Source organism: Urtica dioica, chromosome 11 (genome assembly GCF_054948205.1).
Source record: "Urtica dioica subsp. dioica isolate 48M chromosome 11, U.dioica_male_clone48M_v1_H2, whole genome shotgun sequence".
NCBI lineage: Eukaryota > Viridiplantae > Streptophyta > Magnoliopsida > Rosales > Urticaceae > Urtica > Urtica dioica.
The window spans coordinates 15,902,551-15,922,839 of record NC_142766.1 but is presented as its reverse complement, the minus strand read 5'-3'; the positions used below and the strand labels follow the sequence as shown (position 1 = coordinate 15,922,839).

Genomic DNA, 20,289 nt, shown 5'->3' with positions numbered 1-20,289 from the left:
TTAGCATGTGTTTCGTGGGAGGGAAATAAAGAAACACAAGAGTTAACTTATATAAAATTATAAATTAATGTTGTAGTCTTTACTATTAGGAAAACTTTAAAAAGGATATCACAAAAGGAAACAAAAATATGATGGGCCTAATCGTAATATACCTACCAAACAACCAACACATGTCTAATACACCCTTCTTTTCATCCCTGTTCTCCTCCTTTTCTACCAAACACAAACTAATTAAACATACATATGGAATAAATTAACAAACTTATATACCTATATTTTATTTTTAAGTAAATAGAGACTAGAATGGATTCCAAGGGCCAAGGGCGCTCCTAGCTCTTATCCTGGGAATTCTGACCTCAAATGGAGAGCACTTAGTAAAGAGTTGTTACTTGGTAGATACACTTAATTAGTACAAAATTGCCAATTAAAGACTTAGAAAGAACCGATTGCCAATTAAAGACTTCAAAAGAACCGACTTAAAAAGTTTTCCGCGTCTCTTTTAGCAACGGCATGGTTAGAAGAAAAGTGTGACCAAGTACGCTACCTTCTACAAAAGCTTGTCAACCACCGGAATATATTAATGAAAATAAAAAAAATCTAAGTTTTATAAGGAAGATTCAAAACTACATTAAAAAGGATAAAAGGTATAGAACATATATAATTGGGTAATCTAGCAACGTAGTCTCAATTTCAAACATGATTTTAATGATGTAGCCATCGTTTGATAAATTTTATAATATAATGTATAGAAATAAACGGTTAGAAAATATCGGAAATACCCTTATGTAACATAAATTATAGAAATCAAGTACTAGTCAACGTTTCAGCTATCCAAAACTTATTGCGTGTAAAATAAACGAAAATTAATTGAAATTAACCCAAAAAACAACCAACTACTAACCAACGTTTTAGCGAGCCAAAACTTATCGCGTGTAAAATAAACGGAAATTAATCCAAGAAAACTTGTCTTACATTATGGATTACGCAGATTTGAATGCCATTTTCAAATCAACTAATTAAACTATAAAAAAATTAAATAAAATATCATGGACTATTAAAAGTTGAAGTGTATTTTAAAAAAAAAAAATTGACGTGTATTAATTGCATTATTTGGCCAATCAAAACGTTGGCTACATGTTAATGTTAGCCGATTTTAATAAAGGATAATCTAGTAATTTTGTAAATGAATAATAAAGTCACGTCATCATTGGTGTTAGATTTAAAACTTAAGTGTAACGTTAGTTAGATTGCAATATCAACGTTTCAAGTTACTTAATCCGACTAATTTTTCTACATAATTACACTAAAAAATCAAATTTAATTAAAGAACGGAACTAAAAACATAATATCAAAAGATATTGGTACAAAAATTAAATCTAAATCTAGATTATTGACACATAAAGAGAAAAAGAAAAAAAATGCAAAGAAACAAGGTGGACCTAAGCTCGTAGGTACGACAGAGACATGTCGCAGTGGTGAGGTACTAGTGATAACTTTAAGCTCAAAATGGCGGAGAATCAAGAATGCCAATGGTGACTTTTTCAAAATCGTCTAAAACAAAGATATAGAAAAAATATATGTTGCCTGAGGTCGAGAGTACTCCGTTGATTCAAACCAATTAATAAGAATCACAATACGCAAGACAGGCAACATCGGTGGAGATTTAAAATCCAGGATTTTTCTTTACTTTTGGTTAGATATTTTGAAGCATTTTTATAACCCTGTCAAGTATATTATCTTAAGAAAATTGCAATCCTATTTAATAGAGGGTAATTTTATACCAATTTGTGACTTAGACAAGTTTACCATATCCCCCCCTTCATTTTATATGCAAATTACATTATTCTCTTTTGTTCGTTTCTCATTGAAAATTCTCCTTTTAATTTTTTTTACCCTTAATAATAAGCTCAAGTATATAATTATTTTGCCACTCTATTTCCTTTTAATAGAGATGAACTTGATTGACAGTTATTCTAGCTATATCGATGTCGTGGGAAAATTTTGCTACACCATTCAAGCACAAATGAGAGAACTATATCGGAAACTGTCTAACTTGTCTTGACGTCATCTGATATTTTTGGATTTATTGAGAAATCACTCAATTTAGATCACCTAAAACTATATCAATTAATAAATATGCCACTTTCGTTTTATTCGAATAACTAGCAATTCTCAAATTCTAAGCTGTTTTTCTTAAATAACTAGCCTGGATTGTTAGTTGGAATGTAATAACAGATTATTTTATTTTATTTTGATATAATTATTATTTCGAGGTATTTTTAAATAACTATTATGGTATTTAATTTATATATACGTCATAATTTTTTATTATATAAAATGTCGACATATATTGAGTCATTGACTTTGATTCCTGGTTCTATTATGCTACTATTCATCTGACGACGAAGAGAGAAGCCGGTAAAGATTATTGATAGATTTATACGTACTTCGTTGTCGTTACCTGTATAAAAACTGAAACATTTATATCTTCAACAGACCGCAACTTAGCAAATCTCTCACTAGAAACGCAACTACAAATAGTATCTACGAGTAGCGCATAAAAAGGTCAAACAGTTCAAAGTACTTCCCGTGTTAGATTTTTCTCTTAACTTGTCAACACATTTCAGGTGTTAAAAGTGGAAATATTGAAGCAACCCCATTGGTTGGTCGTTAAGCAAAAAGGATAGGATAATCATGAAAGAAAAAGTGGATATTCTCCGAATGACCTTTTTATTTCCTTCCACGCTGGATATTTTGAAACTAATCACAATATAGAGAGCTTACTAGATAACCAATAGCAAGAGGATAAGGTGCCACGTAGGATAAATGACACCAAGCAAACAATAATAAAGAAAAGATAATATCCACAGCACCACATGTTCTCTATCGTAGCAAAAAGCCATGCATATATATAGATAGAGTACACTATAGGGTGATACACAGAGAGCTATAGTGATAAGAAGATATATTATGGGTTTCACTTCATTCTTGAAAAGTCCAAAGAGAGAGCTGGAACAACAAGAAGTTCCTGATACCTTTCTCAGCGCTGAATTCGACGGCGATTATGGCCGCAACGACGATCAAGAAGTCGATATCATGGATGATTTGGAGCGCATTTTGGGCATCAACGACGACGATCAAAAGTTGACCAAGTCAAAGACCAGCGTCGGTCAACTCAACTGGGAATTCGTGGACTGGGTCAACGAGTTTCGAAACGGCGAAGAAGAGGAAGACGAAGAAGACGAGGAGGAAGAGAGAGAAGCGAAGCTGTTCGGCGAGCCAATTGGAAAGTGTTTCTTCGAAGAAGAAGGGTATAACAGCTCGTACGGAAACGACAACAACGTCGGTCACAACAGCGTTGAATTAGGCAGCGTTGTGAAGACAGAACAAGTAGGGTTTTGGGACGAAGATTACAATAGAGTTTCGCTGAACCTGAGCTTGAATTACGACGACGTTTTGGATGCATGGTCCGATCGAGGCTCTCTTTGGGCCGATGATTGTTCTCTCTCAACGCCAACAAACGGTTATGTTAGTACTTTTTTTTTTAGTCCTTTTCCATTGAAATCTTAATAATTTCATTGCATACTGATTTTCTTTTGTTAACGTAAATATGCCTTTCATATCGGTACTATCGGTCTTTATTAACGTATATATATTCTGCATAAAACAGATGGGAGAGGTACCAGTAATGGAGGAAGACAGAGCAAGAAGAGAAGCTAGTGTCATGAGGTACAAAGAGAAGCGACAAACAAGACTCTTCTCGAAGAAGATAAGATACGAAGTTCGCAAACTCAATGCAGATAAAAGGCCCAGACTTAAGGTTATAATTCTTATTATTAGTTATATTACTTTTTTCTTTTGAGTTAGATTTTTTCGGATTCTAATTAAAGTATGGTGGGACTTTGGTTGCTTATGCAGGGTCGTTTCGTGAAGAGAGTTTCCTGAGATATTTTCCAGAAAAGTGTAACGAGAAAGAGAGAAAATATCTCCAAAGAGTATCTTTCCCATACACGTGCGTGGACTACTTTTATTTGCCAATTCACGCTCTGTATTTTTTTTTGTCTTCGTGATAAAATATCTCTACAAGTAGCTAACAACGCACACTCGAAAGAGACTCCAGACGGGAAAAAAAATTAAAAATTCTATAAAACTGTCTTTTTTTATTATTATTATTCGACTTGTCAGTTGATTACACAACTTTTCTTTTTCATGCTCTCCCTTTCATTCTGAGCACTTGTTATGGAATAAGGTTTGTCGCGAGAGTTAAAGGTCCATCTAGAATTACTGCGTTTAGCATGGCCTATCTGTGGCGAAGTTTATACACACGTATATTCGTACATATATGTGTGGCATTTAATAAATTGGATCAGCAATCTGACGGTAATCCTTTGTTCGGTGGAATTTGAATTCAATCATGTGTGCATGGAATAATAAACAGACCTATCCACTAGAGTGGTCCTATTCTTGTCTTTTTTATTTCTTTATGGGTCTCTTTCTCTTTCTAGAGAGTGTATTGTGTCGTTTTCTTCACTCTCTGCTGAGTTCACCAGAGGGCTTATAAAAATCTATATTACATATATATTTATACTTATACTTGTAGCGTATGTCATATATATATATATATATATACATATTTTACATAAACTAAAATATTGATGTAATATAGTATAGTACCCCCCCTCTCTCGGTCAACTATTGTATATGTGTGTTATAAGTTATAACTTATAGACCCCCATAACTTATAGTAAATGTATGTACAACTGGGCTGGGCAGAATCTTCCGACTTTGAATGCTTAAATGTGCATTACAAGTTTTAATTTTAATCAGAAATGATTATATAAAGACGGTGTAGCAGAGAGTCATTAATTGCTGCATGTGAACATGATATGCAGATATATATTTGTGATTAGCTCATGTCAAAATATAATCAATATGATTCAAAATTCGTATAATAATGATGGTTCATATCACATTGCTGTGTATTAAAAGAATTCAAATATGGGAACAGGTTGGATTCATTTATTAATATATTTCCTATTATTCTCATGAGACATATATCTGTAGTATAAATAAATGGATCTTATCCATCACATGATCAAGCGTTGAAAAATTGATTATATATAATGATAGGTATAATATTATCAGTTTATGTGATAAAATAAAGCGATAACAAAATTAGTAAGATTTCTAAAACCTAATATATATATATATATATATATATATATATATTGCACTACATTAGATATTTCAGAAGGTCAGTATTCTGGGTTCAGCTTTATATTCGTGGTCCAACAATAGAGTAGGACTGTTGAGGACAAACTAATTCATTGTGGGCATATTATTATATCAGCTATATGCATGTAACATTTCACGATCAGAAGCGGAATAAATATCTTCTTCTTTTTTCTTTTTCTTTTTTACTATTATGGAAAAGATGGACCACACTGCTTGATTGCTTGCACATGCAAATCACGAATGAGACTCGTACCATTTGCGGGTACGGACTACACGAACCAATGAGCTCTTGATCATCTCCGGCTAAAAAACTTCAATATTCTGTTATTTTTAATACTACTACGATGTATACATGTCTAATTAAACTTAATATCTATCATAGTAGCGACTCAAGCTTTTCGAAAAACTATTTGAAATAACTGAACGATTATCTATTACTAAAATTATAGTCTAATTATTCGTAAAATATGAAAAGGGCATTGATTTACCGTTTTCAAATGCCGTTTTCCATGAAAAATAGGTAAGTCGATGAAAAACCGAACGAAAAAAGTGGGAGAATGTTATATATATATATATATAAATATATATATATATATATATATATACTTACTAATTTTGAACCTTATAAAATATAAAGAATGGATTATTCTTAAACTATGACATCTTCAATACATTAAGATCAAAATCCAATAAATCAAAACTAATCCAAAAGTATGACTTCTATATATGTGTTGGTACAAAAATATCCTTAATGAAATATCCTTTTATTTTATTTTGTATTTAATTTTGTTATTTACTTGATGATCACAAAAGCAAAGTTATAGATCATTTTTCGTTTGGTATGTTGAAGTTAAAAAAAAAAAAAAACTTAAAAATCTGGAGAAAAAAAAATATTCAACAGACCAAATTCTATCTCTTGTGAAGTTATAGATCATTTCATCGTTGTCAATAAATTCTATGCATGTCAATAAATCTTCAACAGCCCAAATTTTTTGAAGATTTATAGACATCCATAAAATTTATTCACATCGATGTCAATAAATCTTCAAAGAATTTCCCATAATCGTTTGAAGATTTGTTGAAATTGATGTCAATAAAAAGAAAAAAATATAAATACATCTTCAAACGAATTTTCATATTCTTAAAATCATTTTTTTTTCCAGTTTTCTCAAACTAATAGGTATATACGAGGTTTTAGAAGGAGTGAAATCATGAAACACGTTGATGGACATAATCGTCCTCTCTCTCTCTTTTCGCCTCCACGCCAATTCGTCTCTTCTTCTCCATCATGATTTCTTCTTCTTCTTCTTCTTCTTCTTCTTCTTCTTCTTCTTCTTCTGCTGCTGCTGCTGTTTTTTTCTCCACCAAAAATGACAAAGAAACACCAAACTCCAAACCCTAAAGTTAAAGGTATGACTAATAAACCTAAATCATGCCGGTAAATGGAGAGAGGCTTGAAACGAGATTAATTTTGGATGTGTAGTTGTTGATTTTCGTTTTGGTTTGCTTGAATATTTTTTTTTTCAAATTTTTCAGGTTTCCAAAAAAAAAAATCGTAATGTCGACAATGTCAATAAATCAGATATATTATTGACGTTCATGTAAATAAACTAAACAGACAAATTATGAAGAAGAAAAAATGATATTTTATTGAGGATAGTTTTATACCAACAAATATAACTAGTTATACTTTTAGATTAATTTTGACATATTAGATTTTGATCCAAAAGTATTGAGGATGTCATCATTTAAAAATAATCCCTTTTAAATATAGTATGTATTTTGTAACCCTACTTTAGTAAGCCCAACATCAGGAATTGCCTGAGATTAAAGTTAGATACAAAGCCAAGATTTGATCTAGCTGCTTGGAATGAATTCGGCAGAAGAAGGATAAAAAAACAAAGCCATTTTCTTGTTACTTTAATCAAATGGGCTTTATAATAAAAAAATAAAAATAAAAAAAGCGACACCAAACCTAGCCGAAATTCATCGATTCTTGCCGACATCTTCACATTTTTCAAAAGCGCCGTGCCGAAATGACTACGATAAGTTGATAGTCGTTGATTCTCGCCGGTGGTCATGTTGTCTCCGACTCGTCTTAGATTATAGTTTGAGATTTTCATTGCCGTATTATAGTTTGAGTTTGACATTCAACAACAACAACAAATATAATATTTAGACAAGCACAATCAACACAAACCATAACAGGACTTAGTTACATACCTTTCGGCTCAGCTACAGATCCTCCACGCTCCTAGATTTTGGATCTCCTTACTTCTCGGATTCCTCGACGGCTCCTTGCTCTTTGAATCTTCGGATCTCCAAGCTCTCGGATTCCTTGGTTGCTCGTCGGTTGATCGATACCAGAGTCTTCCAAGATGTAATCTCCGGAAGGATAAAGACCAAGGTGTGAGCCAACTCTTTTGTCATCAATTATTCCAACAAGGTGTCGATATGATTCTTTCTTTCGTTTGGGAAGTGGTATGAACGAATTTTTCTCCTCCGGGAGAGAGGAAAAACGTCCACATCAAGAGGGAGAGGGTTGCCGAATTCCAAGAGTGGAATTGTGCAATGATAGGCGATTTTTTCCTTAGCCTAAGCCTCTTATTTATAGCTTTCTAACTTACCCCAAATAGAATATGCACTTACTTGATTTCCGTTGATCTTGTTCTAATTAAATATGAGATATTTATTCTGTTAATATATCAAATCAAATATCTTCTAGATACTTTAATACTTGCGATTTAAGGTATCTGGTTTTGATACTGAGTTGTGGTGAACGTTTGTAACAAATGGCATATAATTCTCGAACCAAATATGAAATCTCTGCATGGAAAGGTTAATATTTGAATGGGTTCGAGACTTGAGATCGTATTCCACGTCTTTACATTGACCTGAACTGAAATAACTCACTTGGGTTTGCATGACTCATACTGAGATCTTCAAGCTTTTCCGGTGACCCTAAAAAATTGAATGTCTAGCTGCTTTGCTTTGTGTATGTGAGTTGACCTGATTCTGCTTAAATGAATGCTTTTATTTTAAATTTCTGCCAATAATTTTTACAACGGTAAATGATCGCCATATTAATAACAGTTAAAATGACATGGCAATTAAGAACGCATAGGTTCTTCTCCACGTTGACAATTTTTACCATTCATGATGTTGATAACTTGATTAAGATATAACCCTTATTTTATATGAGCAAACAAAGAAAAAACAAATTTTCTCAAAATTTTCTACTCTCTTATTTTAGAGGCTTACCATGGAGATAATGAGGTGCTATATATAGAGTTTTGAAATTTTATTAATGAGTTTTTGGTCATTTTGTGAGGCCAGTCCAATTTAGCCTCAAAATTCCCTTGCACATGCTTTGGGTGAGCAGATTTGTTGGTGGGCGAGGTCTTCTCAGCTTTGAGCGAAAAGATTCTATTTTGGGGGAGCGAAATTAGGCCAGCTTGTCTCTCATGTGGGCGAAAAGCAATAGGCCAGAGTGAAGGACCACAGAAAGGCAAAAAATGATTTGTGCTTCTTTCTTAGCATTAAATCTCATTTATTATCAAGGCCTTAAAAGTCTAGCTTCCAAACTGAAAGTACTGAACTACTCTCAAGTCCACCCTCAAAAGAAAAGAAAAGCGCTCTCTCTCTCGAGATCGGCAATAAATACATGGAGCCAGTCAGAAAGTGCCACGTGGTAGCTCTGCCGTACCCCGGCAGAGGCCACGTCAACCCCATGATGAACTTGTGCAAGCAGCTGTGCGCGAAGAAGCCGGACATCGTGGTGACGTTCGTGGTCACACAGGAATGGGCCGAACTCCTCGGGCCCGACCCGATCCGGCCCACCAACATCTCCTTTGCGGCGCTCCCCAACGTCATTCCGTCGGAGCACGGCCGCGCCGGAGACTTCCCGGGCTTCTTCCAGGCCGTCAACACCAAGCTGGAGGCGCCGTTCGAGGAGCTTTTCGGTCGGCTCGAGTTGGAGCCGAGCGTTATAATAGCCGACAGCTACATCAAGTGGGTCGCCGGAGTTGGGAGCCGGAAGAATGTTCCGGTGGCTTCGCTGTGGACCATGTCGGCTTCGGTGTTCTCGGTGATCTATCACTTCCCGCTCTTGAGACTCAACGGCCATTTCCCGGCTAATCTTTCAGGTGAGTAAGAACCTTTATTTTATTTTTTTGGTTATTGTCTTTGAAACCTTAAATTCCAGAGGCGTAAATGGTTGGTAGGGCTGTATAGATATAAGAGACTTGGGGGTACTTACAACAAAACATATAAATTTGTATTTTTACCTTTGAAAAATAGTAAAATAGGAAATAGGTTCTGTCATTGTGTCACATGTGTAAATTATTCACTCATAAATAAATAATTGTCACCGGGAAAAAAAAAGTTTTTGTAGCTAAGTAGCCACATACAAATTTAATAGAAATTAAGTTTACCAAGTTGAATTCAGTGATTATATATGAGATTTTGGCTAAATAGCAATGTTAATATTTTAATTGGCCTAATCCCTTATATTTTCAAAGATAAATAGCTTATTATAGTTCTCAACAGAAGTTTCATAACCTGTCAAAATAAATGTCTCAATTCATTTTAAATATTTCTATTTTGTTATGTGCAATATTATGAGAAGAACGAGGAGAAGAAATAGTGAAGTACATCCCGGGAGTTTCACCAACCCGCCTCGTTGACCTCACCACATTCTTCTTCGGCGACGGTCTCAAAGTGTTGCCAAACGTCGAGGAAGCCATCTCCAACGTGTCAAAAGCAAACTACCTTCTCTTCACCTCCGCTTACGAGCTCGAACTCGAAGTCTTCGACGCTTTGAAGACCGAATTTACTTTCCCGCTCTACCCTATCGGACCCACCATCCCCTATGGAATCGACCACAAGAATGCTAATCCAAGCTACATCAAATGGCTAGACTCTCAGCCAGACCACTCTGTGTTGTACATCTCAATGGGCAGTTTTCTATCAGTTTCAAAGGCCCAACTAGATGAGATTGTGGCTGGTGTGAATGGTAGCGGCGTTAGGTACTTGTGGGTGGCACGTCAGGATACCGAATTCATCGACGCGAGTAATGAAAACGGATTAGGGTTTGTGGTGTCGTGGTGCGACCAAATGAAGGTGTTGTGCCACCCTTCAGTTGGCGGCTTTTGGACACACTGCGGATGGAATTCGACAATGGAGAGCGTCTTCGCGGGTGTTCCGATGCTCACTTTCCCCATATTTGCGGACCAGATTCCGAATAGCAAGAGGGTGGTTAAGGATTGGAAGATCGGGTATCGGGTGAGGAAAGAGGCGTTTGGGACGGGCGACGAGCGTTTAGTGACAAGGGACGAGATTATCATGCTCGTGAAGAGGCTCATGGATATGGACGGCGGCAACGAAGGGGTTTCGATGAGGAGAAGAGCGGAAAAGCTTCGAGAGGCGTGTCGTGGAGCTGTCTCCGGAGGCGGTTCTTCGGATACTAACCTTGATTCGTTTCTTAGGGATATTTCGTGAGATCGTCACGGTTGAGCTTTGATGATTTACCTTGTCATTCATGATTTTATCTGCTTTTTTCAACAACAAAAACTATTATTCCTTGAAATAAATATTGTTCTTTTTTCCAATGGCTATAGTATAATTATGTCTTTGAAGTACTTATTGTGGGTGGCAATAGCTCTTTCTTGTAAAAAATATCAAAAAATAAATTACATGCCTTTGATTCATTAACAATGTAATTTTTTGCTCATTTAAAACACGATGGATCAAAAGGATAATTCCAAAATTATGACCATTACCAAGGTTGTGTCTCTGACGATAGGTGGGAGGGTTGATCTCTGCGTGTACTAGTTACGCTAGTGCGTATGAGCTAGATTTCTTTCACTGAAATGTTGGGTTGACTCATGCATGAACCAACCGGTGGTTGCTCATGTGGCCAAAGATTCCTATAAAATTGGTAGTTAGTGAGCATAGTTATGAAGGTGCATGTACTATGATTGCTCACTAATCTGAGATGGTTCTCATTTTCACTAGGTGCACTCCGTTACGTCACCAGAGTGAAACGGACTGTGGCTATTAGTCGAATTACCTTGGAATATAAAAACTGGGTTCTTTTGTTTAGTATTTTATCCCGTGCATGTTTGCATTATAGTTTTTATTTCCTAAATTATATTGATAGTTGTTTCTTTTCATATTGCCAATAAATGTGCTTTTTATGTTTTTAGTAATCATGTCGAACCCTATTATGGCCCTGTTGTCGAAAGACGTCCTGACTGGAGATAACTTCCCTAAGTGGAAGTCGAATCTCAACATTGTGCTTGTGAGTGAAAGCATTCGCTTTATCCTCACTGAAGACAGACCTCCTCTTCCTGCTCATGGTGCCTCCAAGAACTTGAGGGAGGACTATGACAAGTGGACTACTGCCAATAACAAGGCAGTGGCCTACATGCTCGCAAGCATATCTGATGCGTTGCGAACTAAGATGGAAGGGAAGGAGACCGCTGTGGAGATCCTTGACTCGTTGCAACAAATGTTTGGGATGCAAAGCGAGCAAGCCCGCATTGAGCTCACCCGTAAGTGCACTAGCACTAGGATGACTGCGGGAACTCCGGTGAGGGATCATGTCATGAAGATGACTAACTACTTCACCGAAGCTGAACTCCATGGGGCACAGATGGATGAGGTTACTCAGGTGGGAATAATCATGAATTCCCTTTCGAGTGACTTTATACAGTTTACGTCCAACTACATCATGAACAAGTTGACGTATAGACTGTCTCAGCTGTTGAATGAACTACAGACTTTCGAGTCTATCACTCGACATGGGAAGAACAAAGGGTCAGCTCTCTATGCTGACAAGAGTTCTTCGCCTAAAACCAAGAAGATGTTGACTTCTGGTGCTGAGTCATCTAAGGCACGTTCTAATACTTCAAAGGGGAAAGGTCCCGCTAAGAAGGAAAAGAAGAACTTCAAGAGAAGTGGAAAAGGAAAAGAAAAGAAGCGAGAAAGCATTGGTAAATGCAACCACTGCAACACTGAAGGCCATTGGAAGAGGCATTGTCCTTTGTACTTGGCCGAGCTTGAGAAAAATAAGAAGAATGCTGGTATTGTACCTTAAAATTCATGATTAAAGATATCCTAAAAATGTTTTGAGGATAATTATTCATGAGCATACTTCTTTGCTTGTTGCAGAGCAGATCTGATGGAGCACACATGTGTAGACGAGCTTGCTGAGCAATGTCGGATTCAAGCCCGAATTGTAGAGAAGCTCATGCTCCGTTTGAAGATCCAATTTCCCGCTAGTTTTATTACTTTCATCTTTGGATTTATTTTTGAACATGGGATGTGTCATTTAATAATCCGAGGTTTTCTGGACTGTAGCCTTTATGGTTATTCCAGAAAGGATGAATCTTTCTTTCTTTATGTTTTATTACATTATTTATGAACACATGGTTGTGTCTTTAAATATTTCCTTCTATAATTGAATGCCTTGATTGCTTTTATGATATTTGAATATGCATGAATGCTTATGTCCTTATGAAAAAGATATAGAATATGAAGGTCACGTTTTTCCGTTCATATGCTATATAGAAGCACAATAAATAAATATAAATATTTTCTAAGTTATTATCTCTGTTAGAATTTAATTAGCTTTTATTGCTTCATTAAATTCTTATGTTGAATATGTTTTATTGTTTTAAGAACTATTTAGAGCTTTGAAAGCGTCTAAATAAATATTACCATTATTCGACAATGACTTGTGCGAATAATAAGTAATAAAGGAGACACAACTAAAAGTTAGTGTTGATGATGAATTAAATTAGTGGAAGCTTCCTTAATTGGAACCTAGTCACTAATATTCGTATTGATTGGGAGCATCCTTGAATGGAACCTAGTCACTCTAGATTCATTGATTGAGTGGGAGCATCCTTAATTGGAACCTAGCCAGTCTAAAATTCAATAATCGAGTAGGAGCATCCTTAGCTGGAACCTAGCTACTCTTATTCATTGACTTAGTGGGAGCATCCATAAATGGAACCTAGCCACTATATAACCAATATTATTGAGTGGGAGCATCCTTAATTGGATTCTAGTCACTATTGTTCAATAAAAGAGTGGGAGCTTTCTTTAATGAAATCCAGCCACTTTTTGTTCAATAAATAGCAAACATCCTTCATAGGATTAAATCCATCATTGAAGATGGCATCCTTAACCGGAATGTATATGCTATTGTTCAATAATTAAAGTGGAAGAGTAATCAATGATTATCTTGCCACATAAATCAATGAATTAAAAGGAAGGATAATTTTGAATTATCTTGTCGTTAAAATCAATAACCTAGTGGGAGCATCCTAGAATGGATCCTTGTCACTCTCATCAACAATAAACATTCCTTAAATGGAAAGACATGATCTTGAGATATCACTCTCGATCATACTAACTTGTCTGAAAGTTATTAGCCCATATTTAATAGATCTACCTGTTAAGCTATTAGCTTAAAGGAATAGAGAGGTCTATAAAAGGATTAATGAAATGGTTTAAGCTTTATAAGCTATAAGGTAAGGGATTGAGCCCTTAAGGAGAGACATTATCATAAATGATACTCTTCTTTCTGATACCACAAACCACTTCATTAGGGATCTTCAAAATTGAAGATGAACTGTCCTTTGAGGATGAAGTTCCAATAACATAAAGACATGGATCGAAGTAGTTATACTACTAAACCTTTTGAAATATGAAAGGTAGATCCTAAGTACTTAACAAACTAGTCATATGATTGTACATGGATGTTTGTTATAATCGATATTTTGAGAATGATCGATAAGTATAGCTCCTAAACAAGTGTCATGAATAAAGTCATTACTATTTAAGTTCTAGAACTCATTATGACACAAGTAAATTGACTGAGCTAACTGTTTCTAAAATCAAATTTAGAAACGACATGCTCGTTCCATTATGTCTCAAACATACTTATTGATATAAGGTATGAGCTCAATGTTGAGGCTATTGACATTGTCTTTAAAAGGACTAATAATTAGACCTTAGACAATGTCGTATTTCCGAGAATAACTACATGTGTTGTAAACACTGTAATTTCTGGAAATAGTGAGATACTTAGTTATTTAAATATAGTAGATCCTTAAAGTCCTGTGTATATATTGAATATGAACACGACAAACAAGGATGAACTATAAATAACCAAGTAATGGAAATAGGTCAATAAAGTTCTTATTTAAACACGTTCAATAAATCACACTATAGTAAGTGGTGATGAGATCAAACCATGCAATGGTGCAACCTGTTTTGGCACCAAAGGGATGTACACCTTGATAGGGAGACTTGTTATCTTTAGATATAAAGTCTGGTGTATAATCTAAAGGTATGCGAAGTGTTAATTTGTTCTAAAGTAAATTTATTTACTGTGAACAAATTGACTTGACCTTAAATGGTAAGTCAAAGAACACTTGCAAAAATGCATGAACTAGAATAATATGAAAATGGGACATATGTCAGATCGACAAAAATGATAGAGTATAGATAAAAGTGGGAATCCATATGATGGGAATCTCAATCCTGGGTCAAAGTCTAAACCGTCTATAATGATGGCAAAGAATTAAATTGGCTAAAGGAAACTTATCTTCTCTGGTCAAAGTGGGAGATTGTTAGGAATATTGCCCACTTGAAGATAATGAATAAATGATTACTAAATTCGATAATAAGATTACTTTATTAGCATTATATGATTAGTGGGTTGAGTTCTAAACAATTAGAATCAATAACAACTATCTTCCATAGCCTCCGTATCTAACTGAGTCACGTGCTGGGCACCTGAGTTCGGGCGGTGTGCTAAAACATGGTCGATGACTGATATACGCCTGGAAAACTATATCTAAAGTCATATATGTGGAACACATGGGTGAAGGCTGATCACTATGTGGGAGCATTCTACACTTGTGGTAAGTGTACGACCTGGACAGGTCTTGGTGTAGATGTGTCGTTTAAGGACCGTTACGACACACTAACCGAGGCCACTATGATGGTCACAGTGAGACTTGATCTAAATCCTGAAGTGATCATGGACACTGGGTTATGTTACTGGGCTCTTTGACTCATTCGCTAAAAGACTATTCATGCTAATCACAGCTTATGTCTTGGGAGTTTTCTCAGAGCATGATTCGAGTGGGAAGTGATTTACAGATACGGAATCCAGCCTTCCTGAAAGAAGGTTAATGTTCACTCACCTAAGGGTTGATTCCAGAACCGATAGATTGCTAGCACTTTCGAAGTAAGTAACGTTCGAAAGAATCTTTCGCTGGGGAAGCAACAATGCTTAGGGCTGATATGTATCAAGAGAAGTATAACGGAAAAATTGACTTCTCTCGATACGGGTTGAACCTGGAGGATCTTGATCACGAACTGACTATATCAGTGGACACTCGTCACGATGAGTAAATATAATTCTAGTATAAAGGAGAGTTCAGTCTTGGCTTACAAGGTGGAGTATTTGACCAAGATTAGACGAATCGATGGACGAAAGAGAAATGACTATTTCGTCTTTTTCATCGGATTTGTTAAGCTTCTATTACTAGGTCCATAGTCCCCGATTTGGCTCTGATAAAGGCGGATAAGAACTTTCGTATAATAATGTTTATCATTATTAAATCTCACTTGCTGTAATTGTGATTGACAGCATTAATTCTGGAAAACGGGTATTCGCAGAATTAAATAAATATTTATGGTAGAGTTGTTTATTTATTGTTTGATCAAGTAAATAAACAATTATTAATTATTTGTTTATTGTTGGACCAAGTAAATAAATAATTAATTGGGTTTTAAGCAATTGGGCCTTGCACAAAATATGAAAATCGGATTTAGGGTTTTGGCACTAGGGTTTGCGCAAATCCCCTTGGCCGTGTGCCTAAAAACCGATTTTTATAATATTGGTATTTACCAATATTTTCTCTTTAGTTGTTTAAATAAAGGAGAGAGAATAATATGAGATATTTTCCTATATTTTCTCCTTATTTAAAGGAGAGTATTTAGGAGAATATTTAGGAGAATATTTAGGAGAAAATTTAGGAGAATAATATATTCTCCTTTATTATCTCACTAAATAAATTATTCTCTATTTAAATATCCCATAGATATTGATCTGATGGATGAGAGAAAAAGTAGGATTCACTTGTTGAGATCCAAGGGCCTAGATTAAATCCTCTAGTGTGAACACAATAAAAGGAAATAAAATATTCTGGAAGATTCCATGAATATCTCCTTTTACTGCTATAAATAGGGGTTCATGAGAAGACAAAAACAAGCAATTATTTGAAGCAATTTTTGGTGAAAATTTCGTGCTCTCTAGCCTACCTTGGCCGAGCACTTCACTTCTCTTCCCCTCGGAAAATTCGTTTTCATTCTTAGTAAAATAAGAGCGAGATCTCGAAACACCTAGTTTCGTGATCTAGTGAGATAAAGACTGTGCCCACTCATCCTTCTTATTCGCCTCGGAGATTACGTTTCAGAAGACTAAGGTGTCATCCTCGAGTCATCAAGACGAAGACGGATTGTGAAAGCTTTCAGTTCGTGAGCCAAAACTGTAAGTATTCGTTTTTCGCTCTATATCGGTTGCTTGACTTATATGCTCTCGTGAATTAAATTAATTAAACATAACTAGATCTTGTTAATTATAACCATAATTTAATTAGCTTATGATCAGCGTAATTAATTATTTTTTCCGCATTAATATGGTTATATGGTGGAATCATCTCAAAAGAGGCGCATCGGAGCGATCGTTCGTGTCCGATGCGCGCTCGATCCACCAACAGCGACACTATTGGGTGCGACTTATCGCATCTGAAGTCGCGCCTATTTTTCCGTGAGAAAGGAGGGAATTTGACTTTTGGGTGCGACATGTCGCACCCAATACCCTACCCGCCAACGTATTGGGTGCGACTAGTCGCACCGAATAGCCTACCCGCCAACTTATTGGGTGCGACCAGTCGCACTCAATACCCTTCCTGCCATAGTATTGGGTGCGACTAGTCGCACCCGATTCCCAATTTATTTAAATTTTTTTTTACAAATATTAGAATTAGAGTATAATATTATTAGAATTAGAAATTAATATTATTAGAATTATAATAGAATTATAATTAGAATTAGAAATTAATATTTCATATTAAAATATTTTTAATATACAAGCAACTAATACGAGTTTGTTCGCTAATATAAAAATATACAAGTGCAACTATTTTCGTTGTTGCCTATAAAACTTATCTATAGAGGAATTTCCTCTTCCTCTAAATAAGTTGCCTCCGCGGCCACTACTGTTGCTTCCTCCTCGGCCATTGCCGCTACCGCTAGGACGATCACGCTGAAACTCCGCAGAACCTGGCGTTTCATTATCAGCCATTGCCGCTGATGTCGGCGTAGGGGAAGCCTGAGTATGCATCTGTGTAAACGAAAGCAGATGTCGCTGCATCTCTTCCATCTGCATTTGTTGTGCCGCCATTTGAGCTTGTTGTGCTGCCAACTGAGTTTGCAACTCGGTATACAGTACTGGATCGGCGCGTAATTGAGGTGACGAACCAGACGAGCTTCCATCTTGAGCTCGAGCCACACTCAAAGCCCCAACTGGTGTCGTGGGTCCTATCCCGACATCCCAATCACGGCGTGGCCCGAGAACGTCATGCATCGCATACTCCTCTGCGCGTTCGAGGCTCACCTCTTCGCCTCTCTCATCCGCTTGTCGCAAAATATCTGCCACTTGGGCGTTGATTCGCGCCTTTACAAAAAAACCAAATTAAATTATTATATAATTATTATTAAGTAATTAAATAAAATAACTTACAAATTGTTGACTCGCGAAGGGCGTTGTCCAGTTGCCGTTAATATCTTGATGCTTTTTCTCCCACGTCGCTAATGCGGAGGACAATGTCCCATCCTCCTTCCTCTGCAAGTTTTAATCATCAAAATAAGACTAATGTGTCTAATGTTAATAAAAATTAAGCAATTTACGCTCTTCTGTCGATGAGCGAAAAAAGGTATCGACCCTTGTTTGGCCTTTGTCTGCTTCTTCTTCGCATTTTGTCGGTTGCGGTCAGCCTTTGCCTGCGAGACATAAATTCATTTAATTCGATTCGATGAGAAAAAAAAAATCATGTTCAACTCATACCTTATGTTCCGGTGTGTTGAACACCTCTATTGCCTTCAACCAAGCCTCGTGCGTATAGCCCTTTGGTGTTTCTTCTCTGGCGAGCTCTATTTTCCCGCAAACCTTGTTGAAGAATCTAGATGATAACTTTGACTTTTGGTTGCGTCGCAACCGCTTCATTTCGCGAATGATAGTAGACTCTATCTCGTTGCGAATGCAATCAGCTGGCACTCTCTCGCCAGTTGCAGGATCCTCGTACACAAAACGGTACTCGTTATGGATTGCGGTCATAACGGCCGTCACATGCTGAGGCTCGACTTCATTCCAGTCATTTGCGTGTGCTTGAAACGTCGCCTTGATCAAGTTTCCAAGACGGTTCGAGAAGGTGCCGATCAAGGGATTTTGCTCCCTGATGTCCTGGTAGAACATCATGTGTCGCCGATCGTAGCGAACTACATTCGCACCAGGAGTCCCTACCCCTGCTTTCGCTGACACGAGACCCTTCGTTGGTCCACGTGTGTTCTTCGATCCGGAGGATCCCGGCGTCTGTGGTGGATCCTCGCCTCCACCTGCTCCATTCGACATCCTATAAGAAGAAAACAAAATTAGAAAACAAAGAAACGTGGACGACACCACTGAGTGTTCCCAGATTCATGCATTGTGTTCCAAGCTTAACCTTGCGTCTCCAGGTTGAGCTTGAGGGGGCGTATTAAACACAAGTGTGGGAGATTTTTGGCCTTTTGGCTACGACCAAGTGTAGTATATGTTCTTATCAGCTTAATGTATGATAATTGGTTTTCTCGGCTAAGGGGACCAACGGATTCGGAGCTAAAGATAAATTGTGGAAGGCTCACGGTATTGTTCTGCCGGGTGGCCTCCAATGATATAAAGAGCACTTAAATTAGTCCGCAAAGCTTTTTGAATTTTGTTTTATTTACAACCTTGGAGGTTGGGATATTTCATAAATAAAATAAATAATTTACAAATATGATTTGGTAGATAATAAACTTTATTTAAATAAAAGAGAATATTAGCTATTTTATTCTAACAAATAGAATATAGTTGTTATGATTCTTTTTATTATAAGGATTAATATAAAAATAAAGTGGTTAATTAAATCTTAGATTTTTTCTAGATTCAAGGATCTTGAAAAGCCAAAAATAGAGAGCAAGCTATAAATAGGGGGCAGGGATAGAAGGAAATTACGACTAATAAAAGTGAATTTCATTTTAAAATTTGACTTACTCAATTCTGTAAGCTTTGGAATTCAATATTTTATTTAGACTCTAGAAATATTCTGTAAGCTATAAAGAAATATTTTAAACTCTAGAAGTCAGAACTTTTTTTTTGTCTTTAGAAACATATTTTATTATTTGAACCGAAAAAAAAGAACATCGAGAAATAGAATGTTACGTGATATTACATTGAGAAATCACGAATAAATAAATAGAAATGCTTGTGTAGAATCTTTAAGTGTTTTTTTTTTTAATTTCATGTTTCAGGAGATTAAGAAGTTGAATATGCAATTGACTTCTCTTGTTTATGTATATGTATATTTATATATACACATTGGTTATAATTAATTGTCTACTAAGGATTTTTAGGTAAGATTTTTGTTAAATACAATAAATACGTTAAAGCTGGATTAATTATATAAAACTTATTCATGAAGGTAATTGTCGGAATGTTTGTGCTTTACATATGTTTCGTTAGCGGGGATAGCTCAGTTGGGAGAGCGTCAGACTGAGAGAGAGACTGTGAAAGGTATCTTATTTTTTTAAATGGATTGTAGAAATTGTGGGAAAGATACTAAAGCGCCTCAAAATCCTGGAAAATGGATTGTTTTTGAAAATGGACTGTTTCTAGTGGATTTCGATTCTAATTGGTTCAAAACTCTACCGAAATTTTGGCAGAGTTTCCTC

At 36.1% G+C, this 20,289-nt stretch overlaps 2 protein-coding genes and 1 pseudogene across 3 annotated transcripts; all 3 read left to right on the top strand.

The window, feature by feature from the left end:
* The first annotated feature begins 2,951 nt into the window (after positions 1–2,951).
* Positions 2,952–4,155, top strand: LOC149381657 (CCT motif family protein). Of its 2 annotated transcripts, none has more exons than XR_016293840.1 (3): positions 2,952–3,523; positions 3,671–3,820; positions 3,919–4,155. XR_016293840.1 is itself a non-coding variant. In XM_089601588.1 (3 exons), the coding sequence occupies exons 1-3, from the start codon at positions 2,971–2,973 to the stop codon at positions 3,943–3,945; spliced, it is 735 nt and encodes a 244-aa protein (XP_089457714.1). In that variant the 5' UTR covers positions 2,952–2,970; the 3' UTR covers positions 3,946–4,155. The 2 variants fall into 2 exon arrangements, 1 of the variants encoding a protein (XP_089457714.1); XM_089601588.1 differs by having other exon boundaries at positions 2,952–3,528.
* Positions 4,156–8,816: 4,661 nt separating this feature from the next.
* LOC149381656 (UDP-glycosyltransferase 87A1-like) lies at positions 8,817–10,879 on the top strand. The gene is made up of 2 exons (XM_089601101.1): positions 8,817–9,380; positions 9,863–10,879. Exons 1-2 carry the CDS (start codon positions 8,900–8,902, stop codon positions 10,732–10,734), a joined length of 1,353 nt encoding a protein of 450 aa, XP_089457227.1. The 5' UTR covers positions 8,817–8,899; the 3' UTR covers positions 10,735–10,879.
* An 8,212-nt stretch (positions 10,880–19,091) lies between these two features.
* LOC149381655 (U2 spliceosomal RNA) lies at positions 19,092–19,253 on the top strand (annotated as a pseudogene).
* Positions 19,254–20,289: the final 1,036 nt, after the last annotated feature.

What these genes read in the sequence shown, in the direction of transcription:
- LOC149381656 (XM_089601101.1), top strand. Translation starts at nt 8,900, where the DNA reads ATGGAGCCAGTCAGAAAGTGCCACGTGGTAGCTCTGCCGTACCCCGGC. An exon ending in TTTCCCGGCTAATCTTTCAG is followed by an intron (nt 9,381 to 9,862) that starts GTGAGTAAGAAC and finishes TATTATGAGAAG; the next exon opens with AACGAGGAGAAGAAATAGTG.
- LOC149381657 (XM_089601588.1), top strand. Translation starts at nt 2,971, where the DNA reads ATGGGTTTCACTTCATTCTTGAAAAGTCCAAAGAGAGAGCTGGAACAA. An exon ending in CAACGCCAACAAACGGTTAT is followed by an intron (nt 3,529 to 3,670) that starts GTTAGTACTTTT and finishes TGCATAAAACAG; the next exon opens with ATGGGAGAGGTACCAGTAAT. An exon ending in ATAAAAGGCCCAGACTTAAG is followed by an intron (nt 3,821 to 3,918) that starts GTTATAATTCTT and finishes TTGCTTATGCAG; the next exon opens with GGTCGTTTCGTGAAGAGAGT.